This window comes from Ochotona curzoniae, unplaced genomic scaffold, assembly GCF_017591425.1.
Source record: "Ochotona curzoniae isolate NIBS_2020 unplaced genomic scaffold, NIBS_Ocur_1.0 contig_430, whole genome shotgun sequence".
Lineage (NCBI taxonomy): Eukaryota > Metazoa > Chordata > Mammalia > Lagomorpha > Ochotonidae > Ochotona > Ochotona curzoniae.
The window spans coordinates 22976459-22995353 of record NW_024466219.1 but is presented as its reverse complement, the minus strand read 5'-3'; the positions used below and the strand labels follow the sequence as shown (position 1 = coordinate 22995353).

The 18895-nt window shown below is 43.6% G+C and overlaps 1 protein-coding gene across 3 annotated transcripts in view; it reads right to left on the bottom strand.

Moving 5' to 3' along the window:
• KCTD3 (potassium channel tetramerization domain containing 3) overlaps positions 1–16736 on the bottom strand; it is a 40343-nt gene extending 23607 nt beyond the window's left edge. For 2 of the 3 annotated variants that reach the window (XM_040985676.1, XM_040985677.1), the window contains exons 1-10: positions 16642–16736; positions 16253–16588; positions 11324–11377; positions 11053–11098; positions 8940–9013; positions 6732–6790; positions 6437–6517; positions 4754–4894; positions 4271–4361; positions 583–773 (exon numbers count right to left, since the gene is read on the bottom strand). In XM_040985676.1, coding sequence (XP_040841610.1) covers positions 583–773; positions 4271–4361; positions 4754–4894; positions 6437–6517; positions 6732–6790; positions 8940–9013; positions 11053–11098; positions 11324–11377; positions 16253–16338 — 823 coding nt within the window. In that variant the 5' untranslated portion in view covers positions 16339–16588; positions 16642–16736. Of the gene's footprint in view, positions 1–582; positions 774–4270; positions 4362–4753; positions 4895–6436; positions 6518–6731; positions 6791–8939; positions 9014–11052; positions 11099–11323; positions 11378–16252; positions 16589–16641 lie in introns of those variants that run through there. The other variant, XM_040985678.1, reaches the window with a different exon arrangement.
• Between the last annotated feature and the right edge of the window lie 2159 nt (positions 16737–18895).

Sequence of the window (18895 nt, the reverse complement as noted above, 5' to 3'; positions counted from 1 at the left end):
TGGAAGGAGCTGCTAGCTCTGCTTGGACCTGGCCCAACCCAGCCTTTGCAGCCATCTGGGGGGTGAGCCAGTAGGTTGAGGCAGGATTTCTCTCTATCTCTCCCCTACTCTGTCACTTTGACATTCACATAAATGAATCTTTAAATAAAAACCTACACACAGACTCGAACTGAAGAAATGTTTGAAATCATTAAGGGGTCAAAAATCTTGAAAATTCCTGGTCCAGAAAGCCACAACTAGAAGCGTTAATTACACCCTTCAAAGCCCAGTGCTCAAGAAAGGAAAAGAAAAAGCAGTCCCCCAGAGGGACTTCAGGAAGAACACCACTTCCCATTGCAGCCAGGGCAGAGCTAGAGCAAACTACTAGAAAGATGATGCCCTCTTTCTAAAAGCCTCGATCTCTTCCCCCTTTGACAGCTCACTCCTCTCACACTGAGTAGCCCTATTATTCCTGGGCGCTGGAAAGAACGTGTAATGGCTTGAGCTTACAGACCTGGCCCGTTTTCACATGTAGGATCATACATTCTGAAACTTCGAAATGTTTTCTAGTAAGTCAAATGCAATGGGAACAACTCTTCCTACCAATCTCACTTCCACTCCCGCCGTCCTGGACACTCCACAGGATGATGCTGCTCTCCGAGGCAACAGCGACCATTTTGTCCTTGTCTCCATGTGGGCCTCCAACCACTTTCGCATTCAAAGCCACTCGTTCAATAGTCCAATCTAAATATGGGCTTGTAAACACTTGTTGCCATCCTGAAGATTCTTTGATTCTATTAAGAAAAAACAGACACATAAAGAGGACTTGGCAGCAACAAAGTGAACACGACACAATTGACTATAATCCCACTCAGCCACCCGGCAAATGCCATTCACCTTTACATATATATGTATGCTTTTTAAATTTTGTTGACTTATGAAGTCAGACTATGATCCCTGACATAATACATTATTATATATATGGCAAATAATAACTTAAAAACATAACATGGTTCTATTTCTCAAAAAAAAAAGAAATCATTCAAGAAAGTCTCTAAAATTATTTTTAAAACTTAAACATGGTTGTATTTTTTGTATTTCTTCATATAGAAACAGCCCTGGTACCGGAGTAGTGGCTTTTCCTGCAGTGCCAGCATCCCATACAGGTGCCAGTTCACCTCCCTGCTGTTCCATTTCCAATCCAGCTCCCTGTCTCTGGTGTGGGAAAGCTGAGAAGTCAGTCTTTGGGCCCTAGCATCCACATGGAAGACTGAGAAGAAGCTCCTGACTCCTGGCTTTGGATCAGCTGGGCCCTGGCTGCTGCAGCTTATGGAGGAGTGAACCAATGGATGGCATCTCTCTCCCTGCCTGCATCCTTCTTTCTGTAAATCTGCCTCTCAGAAGGAAAGGGAAAAAAAAAAAAAACACAACAAAAAAACAAACAAAAAAACGGTGGAAGGGAGGGAAGGGAAGAGCGCTGTGGTCATTTTCTATGGGTAGGAAAAGTGAATAACAGTATTGCAGAGTTATTTTTAGTTGTCAGTCTTTCATGTATTAGAATCAATGGAAGCCATATGCACTGAACCTACTTGTATCGCAGCTGGCTATGTGGCTTTCAGGCAACCTCTCCACAGGCATGCCAACACCTACTAAGAGCCATAGGAATAAAGCGTGGCACCTGAAAGCCTTGGTCTAAGGGCTAGTTTCTAAGGTCCACACCCAACACTGAATGAACTCATTGATGCCCCAGTACAAAAGCTAACATTTCTGTATATTTAATTTTGTTGATTAGCATGGTCTAATATAATGTCAATTTTTAGTAGTTATTTCTGCTTAATTAAGTCTCTCAGCATGGTTGCACACATTTAGAACATAAACAACTTTTCAATCACAATGAGTTAAACTATGAAAAACATATTTTTAAAGTTACACTCAACAAGACAAACAAAATTACAAAGCTTCTTTTTGTTCTGTGTAACCAGAATAAATAAAAGATGGAGGTGAAAAGCGCTCTCTTACATATTACTTGACATGCTCATTATAAAAATCAAACTTAGCTATCCATAAATAATGGTCACCAACAAACCTGAATAAAACCAGTTCCACTTTTATTTAAATACAACTATAATTCATAGAAAAAAAAACCTACATAATTCTACCCTCTTTGCAGAATTACTGATTTCCTCCAAAGCAATACTGAGGAAAACATATTTGCATTTCTTAAATATTGTACCAAACTGAACTACCAGATGGGAGCCAGGTGTTGAATCAAAATGTGGAAGTAACAAGCTGGAACTTGGTGAAGAGTGAAAAGTGAAATGTCGTTGTGTTTAAGGACTGCGATCCTGGGCACAAAGCAAGGATGGTCAGTCCTTCAGGAACCATAACAATATACCACTTGGCTGCCATGGACGCATGACAGGTTCGAAGCCGTAGTCAATGAAGAGAACCTGAACTTAGTGAAATGAATCCTGCGATCTTCTAGTCATTCATTTGGGAACAAGCAAACTATACTTAATCTCATCTTTGCCAATGAGCATGTGGCTATGTTGTTTTTTCTCTGCAATAACGAGGGTCTGATAGATCCAGAAAAGGGTAAAGAATCAGTGACTGTGTAACAACTGCAAGATTTATTATGAATAAGTTCTGTGAATTTACCTGTTTTAAAAATTAAGAGAGGTATGTCTGCTATGTTTCCATAAAATATAAAATTAAAACTATGTAAAAAAAAAAAAAAAACAAGCTGAGAGTTTGGCACTTTGTCTTTTTACTATAGTTTAGCAAAGTAATACTTGATGCAAGACAAGTAAACAGTTCTTTTTCACACTGAGACCTCAAAGAAATTCCACAGGAGAGGGCTGGGGCTGTCCCATATGGGTCCCAGCTGCTCCTCTTCCAGTCTAGCTCCCTGCTAATGGGCCTGCCAACGAAGCAGAGGACAGTTGAAGATGTTGGGCTCCTGCATTCACAAGGGAAAACTGGAAGAAGCTCCTAACTTTGGCCTAGCCCCAGCCCAGACCACTGCAGGCATGTGGGCAGTTGACCAGCAGATGGGAGGGTGACCTCTCTGTCTCTCCTTCTCTCTAACTCTGCCTTTCACATTAAAAAAAAAAAATTCCGTAAGATGAAGAACATAAAAGTCCAAAAACAGTTATACACAGCAACATTAAGGAGGTTGTAGAATGCAGTGAGAAATAATCATTTTCACAGTAAGTGACCAGGACACAATTAGCTGCCCATGTGGAAGAACATAAGAAAATAAATCCTCAAATCTCACAACATACGCTCTAAAGTAGATCCCAAATAAAGTTCTAAAGTGAAATTTAAACTCCAAAAGGGTAGCTAGTACCATGCAGGGCAAAACAAATCAGACAGCTCTCCCAGACAAGCACTTGGGTGAATCAAAACTCTAAGGTGGACTATGTCAGCCAATGGATCTTAGAGCAATGGAATCAACACCGCCTCAGAACTATGGAAACCACTTAAGCAGTATCCTCAGAACATGCTGCACATCAGGGACCCTGGGATGACATCAGGTGGCCTTCCCTAGGTTCTGATGGGATGGGTTGCTGAGAGCGGCCCTCTACCCTTCTTTCTGCACCTCCCCAGACCCAGGAAGAAAAAAGGAGACTTGGGGCAATTGTCTCATTCATTTCCCCCCATTCCTTGATCCTCCCCATCCTAATCGGTGGTCCTTGTGGGCACACATCCCTCTCAACTATGTAAACATCGTCAAAAGTAAAATGAATGCATTATTATTAAAAAAACATTGTCACCACACTTCATTGTTATCTTGTAGTTTCTAAATTAGCAACACAAAATTATTGTGTAAATATCACACATATAAAGTACACCACCCCACAGCCACCCAGTTCCACTATTCTAGCCCCAAGGGAATGGTAGATGCTACCAACACGAGTGCTCTCCTTTCCCAGACAGAACAACCTACAGAGATAGGAAATCAGGGCACGCATTAGTTATTCTGCCTGAAGTAAGACAGCAGGTAAATGACTCAGAGGCTAGACACAAGAAGGAGTAACATTTGAACATCTCAGTGACAATATGTTATCACGCAATCTGAGGCAAAGACGACATTAAGACCCCAGCAACATTATCAAATTAACTGTGAAAACAAAAGCAACCAAATGTCAACCAGGGAACACAGAAACAGGTAAAGTATGTAGGGGGAAATTTTTACGACATAAAGAAGCTGCTGTTCAATCTAAAAACATAATCAGAATTATTAAAAGCAATCCTTTAAGTGAACAGCAAATCATTAATTACTTCCTACCTGTAACACACAGCAAAATGGGCATATGCGGCTACAATCCAGTTATGATGGCCAGCTACTATTAGCACCTTCCGAGGATCCACAGGAAATCCTGTTGATTTGAAAAACAGAAATACTGTCCATTCTAGAACAGAGGTTGACAAATTATGGCCCACGGGCCAATTCCAGCCTTCCATGTGTTTTGGTTAACAAGTTTTGTATGTTGTTCAGTATGTTTTTCACAGTCCAACAGCAAAGCTGAACAGTTCTGAGGGACTGACATACTTACTAACAAAAGAAGTCTATCGGTTCTGCTACAGATCAAGAGCAGAGGAACTCAAAACAGTTAAAAATGACATGTCAAATAAGACTTTGGCTATAAATGGCAAAACTGATTTTAAAAAGATAGTAGGCAAAAGATCTTTTTACAAATAATTACTCCACGTCCTCTGGAGGTAAAAACACAAGTATTTTTCTTTTCCTATCTATGCCAACTTTGCTCACCTAGCCTCACAGCCTCTTCCCCAGTTCCAGGGAGAGCGGGCTGTGTGCCGTTTCCCCGGGCTTCCCCATCTGTGGAGTTTAGTCCATTCCTAGAATCAGCAGAGGATCTGCCTGCGTTGTTTATTTTACGGGTAGGAATACCTGCAAAAAAAATTTATACAAAAGGAAGAAGATTAATTTATTTCTAAGTTCATCTTTAAAAAGTAGAAATACTAAATTTTAAGAAGCAATTATTACAGATAAAATGTAAGTACCAATATAGCAACTTATTGCACATAATTTAAGTTAAAACAAAAAACTAATTCAACAAATTTGGTATTTATCATTTTATTTATAAGATTATGTTTTATCTCATTAAGCTCCTTTTTACACATAGCTCTAGAATTGACTGAATTAACTAATTCAGTCTGTCAACATTTTTTTCTTTTTCAAGATTCATTCTTTTTGGAAAGGTAGATTCAGAGAGGAGAGACAAACAAAAAGATCGTCCATCCACTGGTTTACTCCCCAAGTGATCACAAAGGCCAGAACTGAGCCGATCTTAAGACATGAGCCAGGAGCGTCTTCCAGATCTTCCACATAGGTGCAGGGTCCCAAGGCTTTAGGCCATTCTCTACTACTTTCCCAGGCCACATGCAGGGAGCTGGATGGGAAGTAGAGCAGCCGGGGCATGAACAGGCCCCTTATGGGATCTTGGCGCTTGCAAAGCAAGGATTTAGCCTCTGAGCCATCAGTCAGGCCCTGTCAATAAGTTTTTACATTCATGGTATATTTATTATGTGTTAGGTAAAATGTACTAATGAAACTGTTATAAAAAGAAAATTTTCACTGTCTTCCGAACATCTTTTATTTAGCAGTGGAGTTATTTTAAAAATGAAACCTTGGGGCTGACACCATTGCCTGGCAAGTTAATTCTGCACCTGCAGCCCTAGCACCCACACCTAACTGCTCCACTTCCGATGCAGCTCATTCCTGACAACCTGGGAGAGCAGCGGAGGATGCCCCAACTCCTGGAGCCTCTGCACCCATGTGGGAGACCTGGGAGAAGCTCCAGTCATTTGGCTCCAGACCAGCCCAGCTCCAGCCACTGCCGCCATTAGGGGAGTGCACCAGTGGACCGAATAGCCTGCTCTCTGGAGCTTTTTCTCCTTCTTTGTAATCCTCTCTCAAATAAAAATAAATAAATCACTTGGGGGGAAAAAAAAGAAAGAAACCCTGTTTAGAAACCCACTCCAGCACAGGAAAAGGCAGCACTGGTTTGATAACCCAGGAGGCACAGGGGGACACTGGCTTCCTGCAGAGCCCCTGGGTTCTACCACAGAGGCCCCACACTCAGAGCCATAACGCAGGGGTCAGCCGGCCATGCGCCATGGATGATCCAGCACAGTTATTGTTCACTGAAACAAAGTCATCAGGGACACAGGGATGCCCATTCACTCACGTCAAAGTACAGGACAGAGCTGAGGAGCTGCCATGCCAACTGCTGGCTATCTGGTTTCCCACAGGAAAGGTTTGTCAAATCCCCCCTCTACTGTACAGTTTCACTTAATTCTCATAAAACCTAAAATCCCCCACTTTTCTCATAAACTCAAACAGGAAACTCAATAATGTAGGGATGGTTTTTCCTGTTTGCAGGTTTTGGCTAACTGGAAATGTTTTCTAAGTAAAGCGAAGCCTAATTACCTGGTGGAGGCAGGTAACCATGAAACAGGACACTGCCGCAAGAAGAGCGCTCCAATTCTTCACACAAGAGAAGCCTTCTTACTGAAAACATTTCAAAGCAAACTTGTCAAGAACACACGCAAACAGAAAAGCAGTGCTCTAGTTAAAAAAGAATAAGGAAAGACGAGGAAAATGTTTAAGTTCAACTGGGATTGGCAACATGCTGTCACTATGAAAAGTCAAATCTGGGCCTTCCATTCGGGCAAGTTCAGTGCACCAAGAGTCAAATCTCACACACAGCTCAGGGGACTCTTACCTAATGGGGTGATTCCATAAAACTCCGCTTCGTGCCTGAGGACACTGATGCTCACGCCCCTGTCAAGACACAACAAAGGATGTCAGCTCTTGAATACTGGTGTCTTGGATGATCCTTGAAACAGACAAAAAATACTAGGTTCTTCATATAAACAAAATCACAATGTTTTAAAACTTGCTTTTTTCTAATACTCTTAAGGATTTGAAAAAGTCAAACAAAAGCTGCGAGTAAACACAAACATTTTGTTAGTAAAAACCCATCCACACACAGCTGAACTGGATTTTTAGATGAAAATGGGATAGTACAAATAAACAAAAGAAGTATCTGATAAAACAAACAATAAGGTAGCAGATACTTCTTTTGCAGAATTGCTTTAACTTTGTATTGTCATTATTTCTCTACATCTCAACCTCCCTGGATATACTGTAAGCTCCCTGCAAGCCTTGAGTACTTTTGATCTATTTCTGCATACGTCACACAACACTGAGCACAGTACGAATAAGACAGCTATATCATAAATATTTGTGGAGCAAATTTTAAAACCTAGAAGGAAAAAAGGGAAGCCAGCCTTAGGATAACCTTACTGAAGACGGTTACGACTTGGAGATATGGCTGAGCAACAGGAAAACCAGGAGAAGCAGCTTCAGAGCTCATGGAGTGCATAATCCATCCTAGATTAATTGTAGCTATCCTTCTAAAATTACTTGCTAGCCTTAACAAACAAGGCTAACTGCACCTTCCATTTACTTTGATTTATAATATAGTTGTGACTTGTTTAACTGGCTATGACTAGTTTAACCTAAAAATGCTTAAAGCTCTCTAATGCCACAAAGCTCCATCTTAATAGTACAATCATCCTGGCCTTTACAAGGCAGTGCAGGGCACAAACAATATTCCAGTCCCCACAGGAGAACGGGCAAACAAACGAGGTAATTGTAACACAGGTGATACGGGTAACACAGGTGATACGGGCAACACAAGGTTTTCAAGCAAGGAACAGAATCAGAACATAAAGTTGTTGGCTGTTTTTTCACAATTGTTTATTATTGTTATTATTCCTTCCCATTTTCTTTTAGAAGATCCCACCCAGAGAATTTATGTTTACTAGAGCTGAATGCGAAGGAACTAATCTGTCAGAAAAGCAGTCAGGAAATAAGACAGTGACATGAATTCTGCCTTTGACGGGAGGTACACTTACAGATCAGTTACACGGATGGGAAGGAGAAAGGCACTGATGCATCTTTAACCAACCCGATGGGTCAAAAGCACTGCAGCCAAAAAGCAGAAGTTCATGCACTTCCTAGCCAAAGCCAGGCTGCTACCTTCTAGTGAATACGAGACAAGAATCATACAGCATTATACAGCAGCCACTAAAATACAGATTTCTAAAAGGTGTGTATCTAAGAAGGCCGAGAGATCCTTAGTGAACACTCATTCCAAAATATCAGAAATAAATAAAACGTCAGCAAAAACCTAAATTATAACAACGTGATCTAGTTAAACTAGTTCAAATGAGCATTCCTTACACACACACACTCACACACTGTACAATGAACTCTATGCACTAAGTGCAGTACTGGATTTATAACTGACCGTGAGCCCTGTGGGGGTTGAAAGCAATCAAGAAGGACTATAAAGCAGGCCTAAGAATAACCAATGCTGTGGTGCTGATGGCAGAGGTAACTGAGAATGGCTCTTTCAGCTGGAGACAACAAGGAACCCTGAAGGTATCAGCTTTAGGCGGAGACCAGGAAAGGCTGACAGTGTTCACTAAGGATAATTACAGGAGAAAGAAAAGGGAATGGGGGAGGGGAATCCTTACACCTACAAAACCGTAACATGCAAAATAATAACAATTAAAGAAAAATGAAGCAAAGACTGGAATATAGAAAAACAGGAGGAGGAAATCCCAAATCCTAAGCTATTAGCCCAATAACATTCAACAGGGGCTTGAAGGCAAAGAGTAACCTAATCAGGCCGTGTTTGTAAAAGGCGATTGGTGGCTACAACATGAAAGTGACCGGAAGGAACCAAGCATGAGAACAGCACTGGCATACCCCAAAGAGAGCCCCCCGGGACCCATAGCTAGGAGGGCTTAAGGCTGCTCTTAAGCCAAAACTATCCTGGTGACAAAAATGCTTTTTCTTCATAAAATATACCAGGAACCCAAAACTATCAATAAGAATTTAAAAAGGATTCGTTTCTTACCTCAGGTCTAGCTCTTTTGTCCGAAGGAAATTTAAAATGGGTGCAAATGCTGCTGGATCTCGGTCAATGAATATCTGTGGATGAAGACTGTGTCAGCCTGGTAGGCCCAGCTCCTCCCTGACCTCCTAGGCGGGATGACCTGACACGGCCCCTCCTGCAATCCACCCTCTCAGACTCTCACAATGCCATACAGGTGACACTGTGCATGTTTAATGTGGCAGTGTCCTTCCAAGCTCTGAGCAGCCACTGCTAAATGGATATCTTAATCGGAGAAAAACGTTATCAAGCATGGCAGTTTTTCTCAACTAATTCAAAGAAACATTTTTATCTAATACTCTGTAGAATGCAATGACTGCTTTTAAAACATGATAGACAATATTAGACTGTCAAATCAAAACTGGTGATGAGTGCTGACTCATAATTCAGTTCACAGGCAAATTGTGACAACAATACTTTATAATACAGAGTGGAATCAAGAAAACGAAACACTGCTTGTTGCTGTGAAAACTGGAAGAACATACTTCTGCTAACACTGTCACATTTATACTTTTACCACCTCAGCTTTGAGGACTGGGAAAAAATAACAGAATTCCATTAAAAATAAACATCAAATAAGACACACATGGGAGAAATAAAACGTTTAAAAATGTATACCAACAATATTTGTAATCAGTTTCAAAAGATCGAATCAGAAAACTGAACACTTTTTAAAAACATGTTGGTGGATCAGAATGGACTAGCTAACCAAAAAACCTATATTATGATCAACTAAGTATGTACATTCAAACACTTTTAATGGAGTCAATCAGAAGATGAACCACTCACATCGCACAGTGGAGATCTTATTCCTGAACAGTTTAAAATGATATCATGTGCATTTGTCTGCTTTTGCAGCCATGTTTCATCTGTAAATCTCACAACAAACACCACTGGTCACTTGCTCCCATTAAACTAGAAGCTTTTGGCTTCGGGGAACTTCTCACTATTAAGAGCAGTAATTTACTTTCCAAGGCTGTTATACATACTGCAACCATTGTCAAAATGCAGAACTCATTGTTGTTGTTGTTGTTGTTGTTTTGCGGTGAAACATCACAGTTCTTCTGTCACATATCACAGCTATGTAAGCTTTTCACCAAAATAAAACAACACTGCGGGGCCCGGCGCTGTGGTCTAGCGACTAAAGTCCTCGCCTTGAATGCTCTAATCCGGTCAGCTCCAGCTCCCTGCATAGGGCCTGGGAAAGAAGTTGAAGATGGCCTTAAGCCTTGGGGCCCTGCACCTGCATGGGAGACCTGGAAGAGCTGCTGGCTTTGGATTGGCACAGCACCAGCCAATAAGGTCACTTGGAGAGTGAACAATCTGCCCGAAGATCTTCCTCTGTCTCTCCTCCTCTCTCTATACATATGTGACTTTGCAATAAGAACAAATAAATCTTAAACAAAACAAACAAACAAACAAAACCACTGCGGGCCTGGTACGATGGCACGTTGGCTAAATCCTTGCCTTGCAAGTGCCAAGATCCCATGTGAATGCCAGTTCATGTTTCAACTGCTCCACTTCCCTTCCAGCTCCCTGCTTGCGGCCTGGGAAAGCAGTTGGAGGTGGCCCAAAGCCTTGGGATCCTGCAACCTTGTGGGAGAGCTTGAAGAAGCTCTCGGCTTTGGATCGGTTCAGCAATGGCCTTTGTGGCCACTTGGGGAGTGAAACAGGGGATGGGAGATCTTTCTCTCTGTCTCTCCTTCCCTCTGTAAATGTGCCTTTTCAATCAAAATAAGTAACATCTTAAAAAGAAGCTGCAAGGACTTTACTAATTTGTAACTTCTTACTATTCTAATGCAAAAATGCATTTATATATTTACTATAAGTTTTCAGCTACAGGTTATTAAAGAACCATTGCCTCCACTGCAAATGTAGGTCAGTCCTACCCTTGATCATAAACACAACTGCTCTGAGTAGCTCTCCCTACAATTCCCCCTCATAATTACAGCAACACTCTTATATGTAAGAAATGTCTGTTAAAAGAACAAACTCTCCTGTCTTCTTGATCACCATTATACTACACCTGAAGTATTGTTAACTGAGAAAATTTAGGAATATATGAACATATACTCACAGCACCAGTTTCATCTCGAAGTGTTGAAATTCTTCCACTCAGCAAACTGCAAATCATTAAAAACCTAGTTTAGTTTTGAGATTTGCACATGAATGTCCTAATTTTTCATCCAAATGTCAAAGCCTAAGTCTTTGTATTTAAAAAAAAAAATTCTAAGAGTTAACTTTTTTTTTACTCAGAAAATAGAAATTTTAACCTACAGGAGAAATCATTACAATTTTGGTAATCAGTCAAATGTACTACAATGTACTAAAGAATTATAGGGAAATACCTGGAAAAAAAAGAATCTGGAATCCACATAAGCGTTTGTCTTGACGTACTAAATCTGCAATTGAAAAGATCTGGTATTATAAATGAGAATATGCTTTGAGATCTCAGTATTTGTTCATTCCTATTAATATTCTGGCTCATGACTTACAAGCTGTTGCATTGGTATAGCTAAAATCAATACATTTACTCCATTTAATTTTTTTAAAATTTATTTTACCACTTTCAATTCAGCGGTCAGTTGTTTCTAGGCCCGAAACAAAATCCAATACCTCAAAACACAACTTCAGCAAGCCAGTGTGCTAGAGAGTCAATCATTCTTCCATCACACAAGTATCAATTTCTCAGGACATCATTCAGGATTATCTCCAGGTCCCACTCCTATCTCCCACACTCACCTGGCCTCGCCCCCTCTAAGACAGCACTTACCAATACCCCCCAAACAATTCATGCCCACCACCATCTGGGTTTCTTTACCCATGATGGCCTATCCTGTGTGTCCAACCAGTCTAGTCCTACCAGTCCTTCTTGATACCACTCAGATTTATTTTCCCTGAAACAACTTTGAAATATGCTCTCCTATATTTGTATCACCTATTGTGGAACTCATAGTAATTCCACTGTGAACTAGGCAATGAAGCAGCCAATTTCATTACATGTAATCTGCATTATCTGTAACTGTTACACCCATTAATTTAAAAAGTACTTGGCAACTATTGCCATTTCGAAATGTTTGGCAGCTTGATACCAATTCTAGGGCATATTTAACAAAATACATAGTAACCAGTGGGACAATAACCCAGTAAGTGAGGCCAACTGCCAAGACAGAAAATAAGGCATGTTTCTGTCAACACGTAAGGCATTACATGAAAATCATCTCACAGAGAACACAGCCGGGCACATCTCTACTATGCCCCATTCGCACTCCCTAGCTAGCACCACGTGCCACTTCTAAACATGCGTTACTGTTTCACACACACACACACACACACACACACACACACACACACACACGAGGCGAATCAGTAGTGCCACAAGTTGCTTCTGGGAAACAAAGGCGAACTTCAACCAGAATGGCTTAGGTCGTCCCCAGCTTGTACAGGCTAAGTTCTAGACGGCCATTCCACCTGCCCTCAGCTAAATCAGCATCCCGTAATTATCAGTGGAATACAAATCGCTTGCTACGTGCCCATTCAGCCCAACCTCAAGATTCACCCCACTTCCCATCTCTCTTCCAAGTGGCACATCAAACAGTAGTAAAAACTAGATTAACATGAGTAACAAATACCAACTTGGTCAAAGAAATGAAAGTAAGACCTCAGGAATCTAAAAATCGACTGCAAGATTCAGTTAAGGAGGCCATCAAATTAACTGCAAATAAGGACAGTTTATAACTTTCTCCCTTTCATATTTACTGTTTATTTTTCTAATAATTCAAAGTCGTGTTACACAGAAAATTACACAGATCTGTCTAAAATTACAATGTCATATTCAACTTTGAGATGCATTTAGTTATCGGAACTTTTTCCACCAAAACACTGGGTGCTCATCCTACCAATGTTTCTTTCCCAAACAAAAGGAAAAATAGTAAAAATACATCCTCAAACTAGTTCCAAAGTTTACTTCATGAGAGCTAGGGTATGTAACAACATATGCTAAGCATAACTCTCTGCAACATGAGTCTTTAAAATCTCATGTCCCTCGTGTGCCAAGGTCACACACAACATCATCACAGCAAAGAAAAAAAAATAATCTACTAAAAAAGTCAGCAATTCACTGCTACACTCCATGCTACTTGCCTCCCACTAAATTAATGTGGAAGCAATTTAATTAAAACTACTTATTACAGGGTATGTTGTGGTGCAGTGGGCTAAGCTGCTGCTCGTGAGACTAGCACCCATAAGTACCTGTTTGAGTCTCTGCTGCCCCACCTCTAAGTGTGCCTAGGAAGCCAGAGCAGATGGCCCACGTGCCTGAGCCACTGCCTCTCACATGGCACACCTGGAGAGGGTCAACAGCTCCCGGCATTAGTCACTGTAGCCAGTTAGGGAATGAAGCAGCAGATTGAAGATCGACTGACTGACCACTCCATGTAACTCTGCTTTTGAAATAAATAAATCTTTAGAAATTAATCTGTAATATTTATAATGATGTAGTATTAAAACCCTTCATTTAACATTTCATTTCAAATTCCAATAAAAATCCTGCAAATGTAACCATTGTCACTTTACACGATAGGAAACTAGGCATCAAGAAATACTTTGTTTGCACCTGTACAATGGCACAGCATGCTAATCTTCCACATGTAGCACCGGCATGTAGTATGAGTGCCAGGCCTAGTCCCAGCTGCTCCACTTTCAATCCAACTCCCTGCTTACGGCCTAGGACAGCAGCAAAAGAGGGCCAAAAGTCTTGGGCCCCTGCACACATGGGAGATCCAAAAAAATCTCTAGGGTCCCACCTTTGGGCCAGCCCCGCTCTGGTGGTTGCAGCATTCAGAGAAAAATCAGCCAGCAGATGGCATACCTCCATCTCCCTCTCTAATTGTGACTAAAAGGTTAAAGGTTGCTGATCTAGTGAGCTACAGCTTCACCAGGGACCTGAGAGTAACTGTTGACTCCAAAGCTTTGCTCCTACCCCCGCCCTCCCCCCCCGCCCGGGCAGTTCCTGGCCCTGGACCGTGCCTAGGAGCCCTAAAATTATACCCATCTAAATAGAATTTTGCTGGTTTCTTTGCTGCCACCATTTTCTATTTGCAAACAGCAAACAATTCTAAACGCATCCTCATCTTTCTAAAAGGCAGTATTAAATGAATCACAACACTGATGGTTTCTATAGTCTGTCCAGTTCCACATTTCTCCTGGAAACAGGGAAACCTTAGTTTTCTCTTGAGGGGAAAAAACAAAACAACTCAAGAGAGGCATGGTCCTCAGTGTTCCCAGTAAACGCTGCTCTGGGACTCGGGGTCTATCCGACGAGGCTGCAAGTCAACCCACAAGTGGGCTCCCAATTACAAAGCCCCACTTAAGGCAGAGCACACCAGACTTTTTCTCTCACGATGACATTTAGGAGATCATGTTCAGGTTGTACAACAAATGGAATGCCCCATAGACCTCTCCTAGCCCTAACACGCTGTAAGTCTATGAACGCAAATCTAGAAAATATCCTTAGAACACTTGGAGTGGGAGGTTTCTTACAGCCCATGTTATTCCTCTATAAACTTTTTTATCCTAATATTTTAAATTCCTTTTGCATTTCTATTATTTCAAGACATCACTGCCAATCACAGTCAAGATGATTTCCAACCCATATTAAGCTATCTATCGTCAATATACAGTAAATTATGGTATCAACTGATTTTAAAACTGCATTTAATTATTTGAGACTGGAGGAGCTCCCCTGTGCTACTTCACTGCCTGAATGCCCACAGCAGTCAGGAATGGCGTGGGATGAAGCTAGAAATCAGAACTCAATCCGTGGCTCTCACATGAGTGGCAGCGAGTAAGATTTGAGTCATCAACCGCTGCTTCCCAGAGGCCATGATGTCAAGAAGCTAGAATCAAAACGAGGAGCCGACACCCAAATACGGGCACCCTAAGCACTAAGCTAACACCTGCTCCAGCACCACTTAATTTTTACCATAGTACTATGTTGCCTTCCGAATGCCTGAAAAGAAACCCAACAATCAACGAGAAGCTGGCATTTCGAACAACACATCGCCACTGTCTGGTATACACTGAAATTCTACTTGTGCTAAGAATTCCATATTTTTTTTTTGTACCCGGAAGTTACATGTCATATTTTGCCATGATTTCAGGAGGAAAAAAAAAACCCACCTCTCACATTATGAAAGATGAATCATCTCCGTGAGCCTCGTCTCAATATACTGGCAACAATGTATTTTTTTCAAACCTTTAAAGGTTCTGCTTTAGAGGAGGAGGAGGAGAAAGAAAGACGAGACACTGCGATGCTACTGTGTGTTGTGTTGAATCCTCCAGCACACTCCCACGTCTAGGATTCCAACACAATTTAAAAAAAAAAATCGTTGCCATTTTACAGTCTAAAAAACAAAAGCTAAGCAGATGGAAGCTCTCTGTTTCTGCCTTTGAAAACAAAAAGACTATAAGTCTCCGTGTTGAAAATCACGCAGGCTCTAACCCTGCAGAAATACTTGCATGCCACATTCCAGAGCTGGTCACTGCTGATCTCCTTCGAGCCACCTAGTACTCATTCAAACAGCTGGCAAACGCCCTGCTCTAGGAGGAGTGACTCATACATCTTAAGCTATTCCACGCACAAAAAATAAGATTTCCACCCCCATCTCCCCACCCACCCCCCAAGGAGCTTACTAAAAGGCATTGAAAGGGAGTGGAAGGCAAAGAGAGGAGAGACAGAGAAAGCTCGGTCTGTTTACTCCAATGCGCCACGCCGTGCCAGCATCCCGAGCTTCCTGGAAACAGCTTCGCGCTGCAGTTTCTGGACACACGGCCCGGAAAGTTGCACACAGCGGTCAAACCCGTGCACCCAGAAAACGGCGTAACGCTGCACTGCAGACCCTCGGTGCTCACCGCCACAGGCCCCGGCACCTCGACCCCAAACGCACGGAAAGCAAAGGGAGGCAAATTCCTCTGCAAAGCCCAGGCCAGGCTTCTTCCACACACATTCCTCAGATACGCCCAAGAATTCGGCAGCCCGGGCCACGAAGGTGCCTGCCAGCCCCGTGCCCGGGCAAGCGGGAGGGGCAGAGGCTGGCTTGCCCAAAAGGCGGGCAGTAACTGGGCCCCACGCGCCCGGCGCTCGCTCACCCCAGGAGGCTCCCGGCCGGGACGGAATGCTTTACCGGCTCGGGATCCGGCCCGTCCGTCCGTCCGTCCGTCCTGCCAAGGAAAGCCCCGCGTCCTCCACCTGTTCCCGCAGCATCCCGCCCACTCACCTGGTCCCCCCCACGTTCAGCTGGACGATCTCGCCGCTGCCCGCCGCCGCCGCCGTGGCGAAGCTGCCGCAGTGCCCGCCCGCCATCTCGGGAGGCTCCGGGCGCGCTCGCCGCGTCCCCTCCCCGGCCGGGGCTGCCAGGCCCGGGGCGGGAACCCGCGGCGGCGGCGGCGGCTGCAGGGCCAGCGGGGCGGCCGGAGGCCGGGAGGTGTGCGGAGCCTCCCCCACCTTCCCGGCGGCCGCCTCTTCTCCCGGGCTCCTGCGGCGCGCGACCGCGGCCCGGCCTCCGCCTCCCGGGGCCTCCAGGCCGCCCGACCGGCCCGGACCTCTCCTCAGCCTCCAGGCCGCCCGACCAGCCCGGACCTCTCCTCAGCCTCCAGACCTCCACACGCGACGCGGCCGCCGCAGCCGCAGCCCGCCCGAGAGGAGGGGTCACCGCTCGGGACAAAATACCGCAGCGTTCACCCTTCGCCCGCGGCGGCCGCAGGAGGAGGAGGAGGAGGAGGAAGGAAAGGCCGGGGAGGAGCTTCCCACCCCGCGGGGCCGGCGCTGAGGGAGGGCCGGGGTGGGTGCTGCTGGCCCGCCGCCGCCTGCAGGGATTGCACGTCTTCCCTGCTCACCAAGCCCCAGCCCCTGTCCCCGAGACGCTGAGGACCCGTCGGCTTCAGGAGGTGGCCATCATGGCCTGAGCCCTGAGCATCTCCGTGGGCCACTTTGTCCATTTGCATCAGCACCTGAACGTCCCCCCCCCCACGCCCCCCGAGTTCACTCTGAGGCCGACATGCAGGTAATACAATACAGTGAGAATTTGGAGGATTTTTAAAACCTCAGAACCCTGACCTCAGAAACCCTATTCCCATGTCCTCTTAGCTGTCTTCTCTGCTCTCCCCAGCTGTTTAATATTGTTAAGCAGGGGAGGCTTACAAAAAGACAAACACACAAAAAAGCTTCAGCTGTGGAGTGTCCAGCAATGTATTTCTGGAACAGAGTAAGCATTCAAGGAATGTTAGCCACACTTTAGTATACATGATGAAGTATGCATTACACACCCATGTTGGCGCACGTAACCTCAGGGGTACTGCCTGATGCCAACCCGGTTAGTGAAGGCTAACAAAGCAAGCTCCTAACCTTCAGAGGACATTGGTTTATGGTACTAACTGGTTAGTATGAACCATTTAACTAAAATGCTAACAACTTTGTAATATTTTACCATAATAATTCAAACTGGTGACCTTTATAATGTTTTTATTTCCACTTTTATAATTACTTTTTTTTTAATCTCCACTGGCTAATATACCAGTAACATGTTGTACTTTATCCCGATTTGACCTGAAAAAGGGGAGGGGTAATTATGGATGTAAGTTGCACCTTATTTACCCCAGCTGATGGCAATAATGAACAATAATAATGGCTAAGTTGTAGTTACTGCGGCCTAATCGTTAACCAGGTGGTTTAGATACTTTCTTTTTTTTTTCTTCACTATTGTTATTGCTATTAAAAAAAAAAAAAGCTCAGAAGACTTGCTCAAAATTACCTAGCCAGCAACCAGCAAGTGACAGAGCAGGAATGCCTGGAGTGGAGTTCAGGACCACTGGGCCACACTTTGACATTCTACCCTGAGGATAAGGCACCCTTCAGTCTAGGGGAACAGCAATTTCAGGCTCTTTCTTGTTTTAGAATGTTAGCTCTCTTGGCTAATAAGACATGTGTTGCTATCACGAGCTGAAACTTTACTTGCAAACGTGCCAGCTAGAAGCAGGTGGCTTACATGCCATCTACCTTTCCCTGGGTCCACACCGAGATGAATCTGAAAAGAACACTGCACAGCAGCTTTTCGGTGCATTCAAGAAGCAGCTTGGAGTTAGGACAGGCCTCATGGAATCACGGAGTAGTAAGAAGACTTCTTTCCTGAAGTAAATCAATATGCCGCATTTATCTCATGGCTTTGTAAAAAATTAGCCATTACGGGACAGCCCATCAAAAGGAATGTCTTATATATTTGTATACCAAATGACCATAACATGTAGATCAATGGAGGAATATTGGAAGGGATTTCTTGTTCGTAACACTGAAAGTTCATGTACGACTTAATTGTTGAGTATAAATTGAGACACATTAACAAACGCAAAGACAAATAGCAGGGCATGAAAAAACATTTGTAAGATGTTAGACATCCGAATAAAAATAGACATCATTTGATTACATTTAGAACATTCTACAAACCGAATGGGAGAACTGTGAAAAATATGGAAAAAAAATGTCAACTGACACTGGAATATAACTAGCCTGTGATGTGTGCGTCTGATATGAGCACCCACCTATTCAAATCCCAGCTGCTTCCGCCCAGGTCTCTCTAATGGGTGGCAGGAACCCAAGTCCTTGCTCCATCACCTGCGTCCTCTAATGGTGCCCATGAGCAGAGAGCTGGAACACGGTGCCCATGGGCAGAGAGCTGGAACACGGTCCCCGTGGGCAGAGAGCTGGAGCACGGTCCCCGTGGGCAGAGAGCTGGAGCACGGTGCCCGTGGGCAGAGAGCTGGAGCACGGTGCCCGTGGGCAGAGAGCTGGAACACGCTCAGCCCACAGTGCTGGACATTGCTTGACTTGCAGCTGTATCATTCCAATGGCTGCTTTTTCCTGTGGG